This window comes from Capsicum annuum, chromosome 3, assembly GCF_002878395.1.
Source record: "Capsicum annuum cultivar UCD-10X-F1 chromosome 3, UCD10Xv1.1, whole genome shotgun sequence".
NCBI lineage: Eukaryota > Viridiplantae > Streptophyta > Magnoliopsida > Solanales > Solanaceae > Capsicum > Capsicum annuum.
Genome location: NC_061113.1, coordinates 268,175,889 through 268,190,806, shown reverse-complemented (window position 1 = coordinate 268,190,806; position 14,918 = coordinate 268,175,889). Strand labels below are relative to the sequence as shown.

General features: G+C 32.5%; 2 protein-coding genes across 2 annotated transcripts; both read left to right on the top strand.

Moving 5' to 3' along the window:
- On the top strand, positions 1–5,679 carry LOC107861744 (cytochrome P450 90D2). The gene is made up of 8 exons (XM_016707096.2): positions 1–329; positions 894–1,218; positions 2,365–2,514; positions 2,971–3,219; positions 3,900–3,989; positions 4,083–4,268; positions 4,485–4,606; positions 5,246–5,679. Exons 1-8 carry the CDS (start codon positions 88–90, stop codon positions 5,370–5,372), a joined length of 1,491 nt encoding a protein of 496 aa, XP_016562582.2. The 5' UTR covers positions 1–87; the 3' UTR covers positions 5,373–5,679.
- A 5,225-nt stretch (positions 5,680–10,904) lies between these two features.
- Positions 10,905–13,887, top strand: LOC107864710 (eukaryotic initiation factor 4A-13-like). Its single transcript, XM_016711143.1, has 2 exons — positions 10,905–11,414; positions 13,741–13,887. Exons 1-2 carry the CDS (start codon positions 10,905–10,907, stop codon positions 13,885–13,887), a joined length of 657 nt encoding a protein of 218 aa, XP_016566629.1.
- Positions 13,888–14,918: the final 1,031 nt, after the last annotated feature.

Below are 14,918 nucleotides of genomic sequence, written 5' to 3'. Positions count from 1 at the left end.
TTGTCTCAAACTCAAAACATCTAAACATCTAGCTAGCTACCAAACACAAATTCTATATATCAAAGAGAAGAAAAAAGAAATTCCAAGATGTATAATCTTTGGATTAATTTGTTAGCAACAGGAACTATCTTCTTAGTAATCATCATCATCATCATTTTTCATAAAAAAAATTTCTTCATCAACCATAGAGTGAAAGGATACAAAAGAAACATGAAGATTTCACTTCCTTTGGGAAATCTTGGATGGCCATTCATTGGAGAAACCTTAGAGTTCATTTCTTGTGGTTACTCTCATTCTCCTGAATCCTTTATGGACAAGCGGCGCAACATGTAAGTCATTGTTACACTAAAAAAAAAAGAATTATAATTAGCTATGACATGAAATTTTTCAATTTTTTTTATTTAGCTACCGAATTTGTCTATCGTTATCTTTTTGAAGTCATTTTTCATAAGAAATTTTTTCATGAGAAATCATTTTTTTAGTGTATGATTTGACAAAGGCAAACTTTTAAGGAAATTAAATATTTTTCGTCTCACTGGAAATTAAATGCTTTCTCACTTGTGAGTGGATTTCGTTGTTTTAAAATTATCTTATGTTTTAACTTCAGACTACTTGCTCTAGTTAAACCTTGATATTAATCTTTAATCTCTAATTTATTCAAAAGTTATTTTCATCACTAGCCAAATATCGGAAAATTAATTCCATGAAAATAACTTTTGTCGTATCAAGGTTATATGAGTAATATGATTATTACCTTTCAATTCTTTTCTTTATAAGTGAGTCGTAATTAATAATATGTTCTGTTAATTAAATTACTAATTAATTAGTGTAATTAATAATATGTTCTGTTAATTAAATTACTAATTAATTAGTGTAATTTTGGCTATTTGAAGGTATGGAAAAGTGTTCAAGTCACATATATTTGGAAGTCCAACAATAATTTCAACTGATGCAGAAGTTAATCGAAGTATTCTTCAAAGTGATGCAAAGACTTTTGTGCCCTCTTATCCAAAATCCCTAACTGAATTAATGGGAAAATCTTCCATTTTGCTAATTAATGGAAGTTTACAAAGGAGAATCCATGGTCTCATTGGAGCTTTTTTCAAATCTCCTCATGTTAAAGTTCGAATTACACATGACATGCAAAAATATGTTCAACAATCTATGGCTAATTGGCAAGAAAATTGCCCTGTCTACATCCAACACCAAGCTAAAAATGTCAGTTTCGCTTTTCTCTCTTCTTCACGCTTTCAGAAAATTGCTAATTTCCAACTGACGTTCCGTAGAAATTTGGCTCGTTGGTATGATTTGGAAAGATTGATTTCATCAGAAAAATCAGAATTTTTCTGGCAGTGGAATGTCTATTTCTTCAATCAAGATCGTCTTATATTTTATAATTTAACTTATATACACTAATAATGTTAAAGTATTATTGTCAGCAGGTACGTTACTCCTCTTTTCATTTCAAATTCGAGAATACGACTGATACGATTAATTGGGCTATGCGCCTCTCTTATTACTCTTTTGTATCCCCTTGTTCTTCGGATAAAATTCGATCCTTCTAGGCCAAATCAGCGTAGGGTCGACATAAACAATCGATTAAAATAGTCTAATGAGAAAGCATCTGTTCACGTTCGTAGTTGCAATAAGTTTTCTTTTGAGTTTCGAGATTGGCTTGGTCTTCAGTCTACCCTAATGAAACCTAAAATCTCACTCTCTCGCTTTCTCCTTCTGATAGACTAGGATAACTTCCATCTTAAAAGTTATGTGGCGTTTTTATAAGACATTCACGATTTCTCTCTATTTGCCTCTTTATATTTTAAGATATTAATTTCATTTTTTATGAACAATTACATATAGTTACGTAACCTGATCAATAAAAATTCTCTGACATATTGTAAGTGTTTGAACATGATTTGGTTGAATTTTGGAAAAAAAAAAAAACAATTGAAGTTAAAATTCACGAAAAAGGCTATTTAGATCGGTTGTGTTTGAAAATGCAAATTTTTACTTGGAAGAACGTTGAAATTTTGTGACTACAAACTAACTTGAATTATTATTATAAAATTCTCTATTACAACAGTTTAAAGTTGAAATAATGACAAATTATAATTGGTTGTATAATGAATATACTCAGACTAAATTGAAACCGTGGGGTTTATGCTAAAACTTCATGAATTAAGTTGTTTAGAAAAGGTGGATTCATTTGTCATAATTATGTTTGGGATATTTATGAGTATGTTTTTTATTAGATTAGAACATATGTCTTATTTCCAACATCGTTAATTTTCTTCTTTTTTTTATATATATATTTTTTGTTTTTGACTTTTTTTTTTAAACTTTTTTTGGTGGCACACATTTCAGATTGCTTTCCAAGTACTAGTCAAAGCATTGATTGGCATAGATCCAGGTGACAAATTGGAGCTTTTAAGGATCCAATTTCAAGAATTCATTGCTGGTCTTATGTCTTTGCCAATTAATTTCCCTGGAACTACACTTTACCGCTCTTTAAAGGCAAGTTGTTCATTTTTTTTTTGTTCCTCTGCTATGCAAAAAAATAAAAATTTTAAAAAATATTTTATCCTTTCGTTATATTATATTATTCACGTATAAAAATATATCTGTTGTTATTGAATTGGTATATATAACCCTTTTCTGTTATAATTGTTCAAGGTGAATAGCCGATCCAAATGATATCGACATTATAGTAAAGTGAACTTTTTATGGCGTGTCACCTTACCATCCGAACTTAACCTATTTCACCTCCCCCCTTCACTTTTCTTCGACTAGTAGAAGCTCCTTTCCCTCCACCACGATTGTCATGGAAATATGTCATGATATTTTTATAGTTATAAAAATATGTTAAAAATTGATCACTCTAAGATAGTTAGGAGTCCATGGAAAAGCTAAAATTAATTAGTAATGTCATGGTACCAATGAGGAAGTCATGAATTTGTAATTTTGTTTCAGGCAAAAAAGAGAATGGTGAAGTTGATACAAAGTATTATCCAAGAAAAGAGGGAGAAGAATGTCATGTCAACAGTAAATGAGGATGTAGTTGACGTTTTGATAAATAATACAAGTGAAGAACTAACAGATGAATTAATATCTGATAACATGATTGACTTGATGATACCTGGTGAAGATTCAGTACCTGTTCTAATAACTCTTGCTATTAAATACCTTTCAGATTCTCCTGTTGCTCTCCAACAATTGACGGTATGTATTTTACTTACTATATTATTGGAAACAGTTATCGTATCTGGATCTGGTATATACTGTTGAGTCTTCCATCGATGGGATGAGGAGAAATTAGTCTTTTTATATGATTTTAGATAATTCTCACTCTTTGAACTAGTTTTGGAAGGTTGAACTAGATCCAAAAATTCATATCAATCCTAATTTGGACCCTCTTATATAGAAATTGTCCACACTCCAAATATTCAGTATTAGAGGGAGGGGGTCGGGTGTTAAGTCCCACATTGATAAGATGGGGAGAAATTGATCTCTTTATAAGTTTTAAATAGTACTCACTTACATTACATCAATATCAAGGGTGGTAAAATTAGTTCATGAAAATATGACTATCAACCTAATCAAGTTTGATTTGCTCATTCATTTAACTTGTCCTATTTAAAATTTATTTATTGCCTTTATAATATATATTTTGTAACACTACAGTAGTACTAACCACTCATACAATTGGTACAATCACTTATAAAAGAAAATAGAATTAGCTATACTAACTCTTCGCTAGATAGTCCGTAGCTAATAATTTAGTTACAAAAATTTATCCGTCGCTATTTTCTATTTTCTCACTTCTAAGTTCTTTCCACTTGTAAATAATTACAGTAATTTTTTTTTAATTCAATTTCTATCACGATGGTGCTTTATTATAGGAGGAGAACCTGACACTAAAGAGGCTGAAAGAGAAGCAAAGAGAAACACTAGTATGGAGTGACTATCTATCATTACCATTTACACAAAATGTAAGCTAGCTATTTGATTGTGTTTTAACTTTATCAAACACAATTATTTTGACATATATAAATTGAATTAGAAATTAATCATTATTTTAATAGGTGATATCAGAGACATTAAGGCTTGGGAACATAATAATAGGAGTAATGAGGAAAGCAGTAAAAGATGTGGAGATAAAAGGATATTTGATTCCAAAAGGATGGTGTACTTTTGCTTATTTTAGATCAGTTCATCTTGATGATAATCTCTATGACTTCCCTTATCAGTTTAATCCCTGGCGCTGGCAAGTAAGCACAAATAACTTTTTCTAAATATCCCTTTATTATATTCACTTGAGACGGAGGTCTATCGAAAACAACCTCTCTATCTCTTCTTTGACGTAATGGTACGGACTACGTACACTCTATCCTCCTCATCCTCCTCATCAGACCGCACTTATATTAATTATCGCGATTTATATTGTTTGTATATGATTTCAAAAAATACGTGATGATCATTTACAGAATAAGGACATAAATAATAGTTACTTCACTCCCTTTGGAGGTGGACAAAGGTTGTGCCCTGGGATTGACCTTGCTAGGCTGGAAGCTTCTATCTTCCTCCATCACTTTACTACACAATTCAGGTATATATGTACTTACTTAATTTAACATGTCATGAAAATTTCATGGATAATTACAGGCCAATGCCTATGATGTGATCAGGGGCGGCTCAAGCATATTCGTGGCCTAAGGCGAAAATCAAACGGAGGTCTTAAAATTTTAAGAAAAAACAACTTTCTTTTATTAATGAACTCTATGTTCAAAATTATATAATTGATTTTTTCTAATTATTCTTTTTTAAGTAATAATATAATCAATGCATTTAATCTTTCTTGAGACATATTACACTAGATGTATAAACTTCTTCTAATAATTCTTTCCTTTTATATAAAAAAATTATTTTTTCTATAAAAATATTCAATTCTTTTAAAAAAATTTATTTATATTATTATAAAAAATGAGGCCCCTTAAATTTGGGGGTCTAAGGCATCTGCCTATTTTTTTAAAAGGTAGAGCCGCCCCTGGATGTGATCGATCTATTAGTTCACAAAATATGTACAAATGTATAAACTTTGTATCTTTAAGTATAAATATATGTATCATGTATAAGTTTGTTTGTTTCGTCCATATTGATAAATAAGTTTGGCCGAACGTGTCTAAGTATGAAAGAAGCTATATTTAACTTTCTTTTTTTTTGGTGAATGAAAAATATGTTCGTGCAGATGGGTGGCTGAAGAGGATTCAATTATCAATTTTCCCACTGTAAGAATGAAGAGGGGAATGCCTATTCACATTAAAAGAAGAGAGAGCAGTAGCTCCATCATGCAACAACATCAATATGTGCATTAGAAAAAGACAGTCGACAGTCCAGTGCACTAAAACTGAACTAGAAAGATTTATTATACGCTTCTTTACTTTACATTAGAAGAATATATAATACATATGAAAGACAGTAGAAAAAAGCAGTTGTTGGTTAATTTTGAAATATACTTGTAGAGGGAAAATATTTGAAGTTGATGCATTTTTCATCTTCCAATTGTAAAAAAATTTGCTATGTATTTAGATGACTTAACTTTTAGGAGGACCCATTAAACATTTTTACTTGTATTCCACTTTGATGTACAAGCATAGTAAAAGAGAACTGAAGGTGATTAAAAGGGACAATCCATAACTATATATAGAATTAATGAAATATTTTATATTTCAATGATTCAACATATAATATGAAAGCAAAAAATGTGTCTATGGAACCATTTACTAAGTTGTGATGACATCATCCTAATCATTTTTAGAAGCATTACTAAGTTTTAATTTCTCTGTCCAGAGTCATTAATACGAATGGTTCATCGACACTATAGTAGAGAATATTAGTTTTAATTGAATTTATAAGAACATAATGTTTCTAGTAAAATTTTGTGTAAGTCATTATATACATGTTTTGATATTATTTATATGGTAAAAAATGTGTGATGATTGACATGGGATACACATGTCATTCACATGCGATGCACTATACTAGTTATACTAAATCTACACATAATAAATCGTTTAAAAAAAGACATTTCGTTCTAATAAATAGAGAACAATCTCAGACATTTAAAAATGTAGATATATATGCATCAATTTAAGAAATTAATTTATCATAATATCTTTAGATATATATCATTCTCTTAACCATTCTCTAGGATACATCTCTGCACCGGTGTTGCGGCTATTCAACTTTTCTATCTTTTCAAGGTTCGAAAATCTTATTGTTATATCCTATTTCATTTTATTTTCTTTTTTTCTTTTTTAATGTTGACAATTTTATTTAATCGGTGAAATTCTCTTTTAATTCTTCTGAATGGAGAATTTAGGGTTTTGTTTAGATTCTAATTCATTGTTATGTTGTTATATAAAAAGGAATCATGATCTTAGATCTTATAAAGTGGGAATAACACAGCATGATAGAGGTCAAAGCTTACAAACTTATAGCCTGCTTCGCCAAGCATTTGGAAAGTCAAGAGTATTTTTTTATATTAAAAGTGTTGAGTTCAGTTGTTTGACCATTCTTGGAAAAAAATAAAAAAATTAGTAGCATTTTCGAGCACTAGCAATAACTGTTTTTGACAGGGTGAAAAATATTGTTTTTCCTTGGTAACACTTTCGAAACATTGGTCAAATATATATTTACTTCTTTAAAATTGGCAAATGTGCTTTCTTAATCAAGTCGATTGGCCAAATAAAATTGTTACCCTCCAAAATTACTTTTTATTTTTAAAGAGCTGCTCTCTTTATTTTAATTTATATACCATTATTTGACCTGACACATTGTTTAAGAAAAAAAAAGGAAGATTTTGAACATGTGTTGTCTGAAATTGAAAGATGATATTTTTTTGGTATGACAAAAAAATAATATTATATAAATTGGGACAAAAGGAGTAATAATAAGTACTTTTTCAAAATAATTGACTTTTTCCATCCGCAAACAAATCCCTTAGTTATAGAATGGGAAGATAATTTAGAGTCGTCAATATGGGCCAGGTCCGTTGGGTCGGCCCGACTTGATCTGCGATTTAATTGAGTTGGGCTTCAGTTTTTGCAGCCCATTTAAGAACAGAGATTTTTAGCCCGACCCGTATAAGTTTGTGGCCTGTGGTGCTTGAGCAATGTGGATTGAGCTAGCTCGTGGACCGACCCGTAAGTAAAATACATGCAACTATTTAGATTGCTTATTAGTATTTTTATTTGGTTTGAAGGGCATCAGGTCAAAAGTTATTTAATTTCGCTATTAGGAGTATTTTTTTTGGGTGTTGGAGACTTAATTAACAAGTATTAACATCTAAAATTAAATTATAAAATATTATTTTTTTAAAATATGGGCCGGCCCGTGAGGCCCGCAGTCCACAGAGTAATGGTATGAGCTTGGTGTTTTTTGGCCATCATTTTGATGGGCCAGCCCGACCTGACCCGACAAACTCAAAGCCTGTGTGTGTAGGCTAACCCGAATGGGCTGGGCTAACCCGTATTGACAACTCTAGAAGACATCATTGCTGTTACACGGCTTATGTTTGTTTGTTTTTTTTTACTGTACAATGTTAATTAGCTACAATGAATCATGCAACAATTAGTTCGTCGTTTGTAGTGGAGTATTGCATTTCTTGTGCAATACATGAGAATTGAGATTGCCAATTGAAATGAAATGAAATATTCATGTTCCAACTTAGTCATGTGAAATTATGATTGTGCTACTATAATGTGATTTATGGGGGAGGGGAATCAAAAGATATATATGAATCAAACCCTAATAAGTACCAATCAATTGTGGTACTAAGACTCTCCCCTTTTTTAATTTGTTTTACTTTTAAATGACATCTTGTGCGTCGAATTGGGATGTAATACTGTATACTGAACATATGTATTAGTTTGTATCGAGTGTTTTCATAGTTTTGAGTTCCAAAAACTTTCATAGATTATTGATGGAGACTTAATTGAACTGTTGTATCATTCATTTGCTCTTGAGATTTTTTTTTTTTTTTTTTTTCTGACTGCTTGGTCTAATTCCTTGCAATTGTTCTTTAACAGCATGCGCGAGATGGAAGGAAGGAATCATATTCTTCGCGACATATTTACTCTGGGTCCTCTGCCTCTACCCATGCCTCTCATCCTTTCGTGTTAAGAGGAAGAACTTGAAATACAACATGTTGAAATGCGCAGACTTTTGGGTGAAAACCGGAGACTGGTTGAAGATCGAATTGCTATGCAACGTGAATTGGCTAATGCAAAGGAGGAACTGCACTGCATGAATCTCACGATGGGTGATGTTCAGGCAGACCATGAAATTCGTTCAAGGGATCTGATTGAACGGGCTTTGAAGCTGGAAGGAGATCTTTGAGCTAGAGAGCCTCTAAAAAATGAGGCTAAACAACTCCGTGCTAAAACCTCTTTGACCAAACGAGGATTTGTTTAGCCTCGATTTACAGAGGTTCTGTAGCTTGAAGATATTCCTCTAGCTTCATACCTCTTTCAATTAGTTCCCTCGAGCAAATTTCATGGTCCGCCTGAATATCACCTATTGTAAGATTCATGTTGTGCAGTTCCTCCTTTGAAGCACCCAATTCACGTTGCAGACCAATTCGATCTTCAACAAGACTCCAGTTTTCACCCAAAAGGATACGTATCTCAATGTGTTGTGCTTCAAACTCTTCGTCTAGCATGGCAGGAAGAGACATGGGTCGAGGCATAGGACCCCGGGCAACATGTCCCTCTGCACAAGCACTGGCAGAAATTGTTTTCCAAAACTCAAACCTATATATAGTGAAATTTTACGACGAAGGATAGTGACACACCTCTCAGAAAAGGGTAGCTCCGCCCAAGTTGGACATATAATGTGAAAGCAAAAAGATGGGGTCATGCACTAAGTTGGAATGGTTCATCCTAAGCATCATTGAAAGCTTTAGTTAGTTCTAATTTCTCTATCCATAGATTAATACGAATAATTGTCAATACTAAACTCTCATTGCAAATCTCATAATAACGTCATATATATAGTAGTCGACTATTTGTACTTATAAAATTTGCTCCAAATAGACTAAGTGGGCACTGGGCCGGGTATACTATCACCGCATGCCACATACAACTCAAAGCCCCCCTCCCCCACTCCCAGCCCCCCACCCCCGTTATTTTGTAATATGTCACCCAATCCCACAACCATGTTTGTATAGCAATTTTTGTATGGTTTCTAGACCTTTAGACACGCCTCTAACTATTTTGTCTTCTTATGCTCCTTTTAAATAAAGAGTTAAAAAATTTTAAAATATAAATATCGATCTATAAATTAAGACTTTTTTATTTTTATTAATCTACCATCCTTCTCTCTTCATTATACTAAAATAATCCATAGGAAACTATTTTAAACATTTTCCTATAATAAATAGAGAGGAATCTTGATTGCAAATATCCATCAATTTAAGTAACTATTTATCTCTATCTATCATTATGCGAGATTTTTGAGAAATCTTATCACTTGCTTCATTTACTATTTTTCACTTTTTTCTTGTTTAACTTCTTCAAAACAACATTTAAGACAATCTCATCACCCGAATCTCTTGTTACTTTTTTAGTATATAATTTAAACTATTTCATTGTTTGTCACATGACCCTTATACTTGTCATATTCACTCACACTATACTAGTAGTACTTTCCTTTAAGCAGAGCGAACTTGTCTTTAAGGAATTCAAATCACTCCCTTAACCATTCTTGGGGAGGCACCGGTGTTGCTGATGATACTAAACTTCTCAAGGTCCGACAGTTCTATTATTTGTCATTTATTTTTTATTTTTTTCCTCTTGAATTTTGGTGGGTTTTTTTTTTTTTTCAAAGTTGAAAGAAATAGCTATTTTCAGTAACGCTTTTGGAACCTTGGCCAAACACAAAATTCCTTTAATGCTGGAATTTTTATTTTTTTTCAAGTTGATTATAAAAATAAAAATTGATCTTATCCTCAAAAAGTACTTTATTTTATTTTATTTTATTTTTTTCAGAAAAAGGAAGGACTCCCTCTGACTTAATTTATATATGTGGCATTATTTGACTTAATTAGAATGATGTTTAAGAAAAAAATAAAAACTGTTGAAACTTATGGTATAAAAGAACCCGTGTATATTTGTTTGGCTATAGCTTATAGGTCATTTCACAAAGGGTAAAATGAAAATATTAAAATTGAATTGTTTGTAATTATCAAAAAACTGATACTATTTTTTATGGACTAAAAAGGAAAGGTGAAACATAAATTGGGATAAAGGGGTCAATTAAAAACACCTTTCAAAATGATTTAGTTTTTCATCTGCAAACAAATCCTTTAGTTATGGAGTGAAAAATAATGTTGTTGTCTGTACAATATTTATCAAATCCCTCAATGAATTCCATCTTATATTTTTCATCCGTTTAAGCAAGTTGAATATGCATATATGAATTAGCTTACAATGACGTACTAAGTCTCTCATATTATTTTTCTTGTGCACTATATGAGACTGCCAATTTAGATTAAATAATATATATTGAGTGATGAAAATTTTTGCTTTTGCAACTCTAATATTGACCACCATGAACAAGTACATTTAATTTCATTTCAGTTATTGAACAAGGATTACAAGGTGGGAATGAACCCTCGTAAAAAGGTGAAAATTTAGGTAGTCAACCAATTGTGTTGTTTTTTTGTTTTACTTTAGAATAAGATAAGTTTCTATAAGATTAAGTATAGATACTATGTATTAGTATATAGTAATTAAGTAATTGAAAATGCAATTGAAGATACGGTTGTATATTATTCATTTAATTTGCTCTTGAACTGTATTGTTCGGTATAATTTTTTGTTATTTTTCTTTAACAGTACGTGTGAGATGGAAGGTGAAATGCATAATGCTGAAGTGCAAGGACCGTGTAATGAACACCAGACAACAACTGAAGAAAAAATTGCTTCACAATGTGAAGTAGGACAGCAAATTTACCTAAGGGCTGAGATTAATCAACTGCATCACCAAATTGTTCAATCTGCCACCGAGCGCATAATTCAGTTTTGTTCCAAAGTCTTACAGCAACTAATTGACTCTGATGTAGTTCATTGTCAAGTCTTGTTTTTAGCATCTACTAGTGAACGTGTACATCAGATTAAGAACGTCATGCAAGCACTTGGAGGCGGACATGGAGTAAAGATTCATGCTTGTGTAGATGGTAATAGCATTGAGGAGGATAAACACATTCTATCAGCTGGTGTTCATCTTGTTGTTGGTACACCCTCGCGTGTGTCTGACCTTTTTCGCACACAAAATCAAGCTCTTCATTCCGATCATGTTAGAATGTTTGTGCTAGACGAGCCTGATGAAATGCTCTCAAAGGGATTTGATCGCCAGGTAGTTCATTTTTTTGCAGTTATGTTTTACGTGAAGTTTTTGTTGGGTTCATAGTAAATGAGAGATGTCAATGGAAAATGGAGAAAAATCAAGTGGAAGAGAAAAAATTGAGATCACACCAATATGAAAAGTGTACTCAAAAATAGGAAAGCTTACTAAATTCTCTCACATTGGTGGGAGAAAGAAGCTTTAAAGTGTTTATATTGTGAAACACACTCCCTCGTGGATAAGTGAGGCAAGGAATAAGAGATGCCTCGCGCCGTCGTCGTCGCTTGCTTGGCTCAGCTTCGGCAAATGATCGATCGATTCATACTCGCCAATAACAAGAATAACATCGATTCGAATGTTAATTGCCTTAGAGGAAGAAATTTACATAGAACTAAAATCCACAAGTGAATATGTATTTACTATTGGTGGAGGAGTAGTCTCTTGAAAATCATCCAAACAGACTTGTATGACTCGCTCTACAATGGAATCTGAATTTATCGCATTGGATAAAGCCGGTGAAGAAGCAGAATGGCTCCGATAAATCTCGTCACATACGACGGAGACATAATACCGTTAGGAAACTTCTCTCTAGTGGAATTATCACTGTTGACTATGGAGTGGAAAGGACAAGTCAGCATGGCGGTAACTCTACCTAGCGGAGATCCCAGGAGCTAGGTTCAAGGAGATCAAACAAAGTTGTGTCTGACAGGTTCAACATTGTCAATTACTCAACCCATTCCCATGATGTAGACAATGTATAGTAATCAAGGATAAGACTTAAAGTGAAAAGTCTTTTAATGATTATCTAAATTTGGCAGATTTGACCAAATAGTTTAATCTATAGGATTGAACGATTAAAAATTACCTATGTGAGGGCGAAGTGGTAGCCGCTTCAAGGAGAATGTTAGTAAAGGCCTATTCTCTAAGCTCTCACGAAATCGGGATGTGTTCATGACTGAAAAGAACAAAACCGTGAGAATCATTAACGGTAAAAGGCTAATTGTGTGACATGTGTTGTCTAGGTGTATATTAAAGTTCGACGGTTCAATGATATCAAATCTATCGATTGACCGAATGCATCCGATACATGTTCACTACGGAAAGTTCAATGGAAAACCCACTTATCCAGATGCAATCAGTCTTTCCTTGATAATCACATACTTATCCGGAAAACTTTTATGAAAAATAGTCATTCTCCATTCATGTGGGGGATTGTTGGGTTCATAGTAAATGAGAGGTGTGAATAGAAAATGGAGAAAAATCAAATGGAAGAGAAAAATTTGAGATCACACCAAAATGGAAAGTGTACTAAAAAATAGGAAAGCTTACTAAATTCTCCCACATCGATGGGAGAAAGAAGCTTTAAAGTGTTTATATTGTGAAACACACTCCCACATGGATAAGTGAGGCAAGGAATAAGATATGCCTCATGTCGTCGTCGTCGTCGCTCGGTCGCTTCGGCTTCGGCTTTGACAAATGATCGATGAGATCTATCTTTTTGAACAAATTTTATTTGACGATCCAAATCTACCAAAACGCTACAGTATTCTCCATTTATGCATGCATGCAGCAACAAATGCAATGCTTCAGAAATTTCGAACTGATGCTTCTGTAATTCCGAACAGAACTAATGCTTCAAAATAGCTGCACTGTTTTGAACTGATGAGTTGTTTCAGAAGGATGCAATCCTTCAACAAAAGGACACACTGATTCATGGAGAGAGATGACTGTTCAGGAAAAGATGCAATCTTTGGATGAACAGACTTGAATTTACAGAACATGTGTAACCTTTGACATGAACCATTGCCTCTTTTCAGAAGAGGCATGTTATGGCTATAAAAACCTGCTTTCTTCCACAGGTTTTGATACGAAATTTAAGAATAAAAAATACTCTTCTTCTCTTCAAAAATTTTGTGTGATTATTCAAACTGTTGAGTGCGTTCGACGAGTCCAAATATTTGAGGTTTCGCTATATTTGGATTGAATGCCATTTTATCCTGGGAAGAAAAATTTCATAACCTCGGGTACAGTGAGGGGAATTGTTTCGTTAAGGAAACTCCGTGAATTCGGACGACTTGGCCTTATTCATTTTTGTTTCATCTATTTTCTGAAAAAATAAAATACACCTCTTGGAAAGGTCATTTTGATCTTGTGTTGAGAGTATTTGATATACTTCATTGTGTTCTTGTTTATACTTGAACTCTAGTTGAAGTTGTTGTTCTGCATATACAGATTCTGCGTAACCGTAGAAGGAAAATATAGTTTTCAATAGTATATGCTTTCTGAACATGTATGGTTCATCTTTCTGATTATTCCTTCTATGTACATTTATGGGCAGATACATGACATTTTGCCGCGTTTGCCTGGGAATGTTGAAGTAGTAGCGCTTTATCCAACCATGCCGGAAGATGCCCTTGAAATCGCGAGGAAGTTGATGAATAAGTCGGTGACAATGAACTTGTGGCAGTCCATAGTCTTTTGGTGAACTGAGTACCCTTGAGCATCCACAGTCTTTTCATTATTTTGAACACATATAAGGTGTCTCTGCTTTTGTACGATGTGCAATTTTTTGGGAATTCAATGCTGGCAAATGCCTGTTAAATCTTTGACATAACAACAGGCCGGCTCAAGCACTTCGGTGGCTTAAGGCAAAAAATTGAGTGGAGGTCTTAAATTTTTAAGAAAAAATAATATATTTTCTTATAAACTCTATATTTTAGATATTTTGAGATGCAAAGTTGTTTATATTTTTTTATAGTCGATTTCTTCTAATAATTTTTTTTCGTTAATATAACTAATGTATTTAATCTTTCTTGAGTCATAGTACTTTAAAGTTTAAATACATCAAATTTCTAATAATTCTTTACTTTTATATAAGAAGTTTATTTTTTTCTACAAATAGTACATAATAAATTTTTTTTTTCATAAAAAGCCTATAATCTATTATTATAAAAAAAAATGAGGAACTCAAATTTGGAGGCCTAAGCAGTTGTCTACTTTTTAACTATGTAGAGCCGGCCATGCATAACAATATTTCTTCACCTCTGCAGTAAAAGTACTTGATATAAGCACTAGTTTTCTTCTTTCTGGATACTGGTGAAGCAATTACATAAAATTGCATGTTTTGCAATTTGAATTGACTGGTCTTTAATTTTTTGTCCTTAAATAATCGTAATCGAATTTATGCCTCATCGAACATAACAAGTTCTTTAGAAATTGAATTCATTCTCGATGACAAGGAACTATGTGTTTGTAACATATGCATTTGCTTAAGGTGTTTCAATATTATTAAAAAATCCTTTATTATTTGTCCCATAGGAAGTGCAACTTTTGTTTATTCCAAATCCTTATCTTGTGCCAGTGAAGAGCTACTAGATTCTTCTGAATTATTATTTCCCTTCAATAGAAAATTAAAGCTTTTTGTTTTTTTTTTAGAAAATTAGGACAAAAATCCTAACAAATCTTCTCTATTTGGCTTGATTTTCTTTACTTAATTCATCTTCTTCACATCTTTGA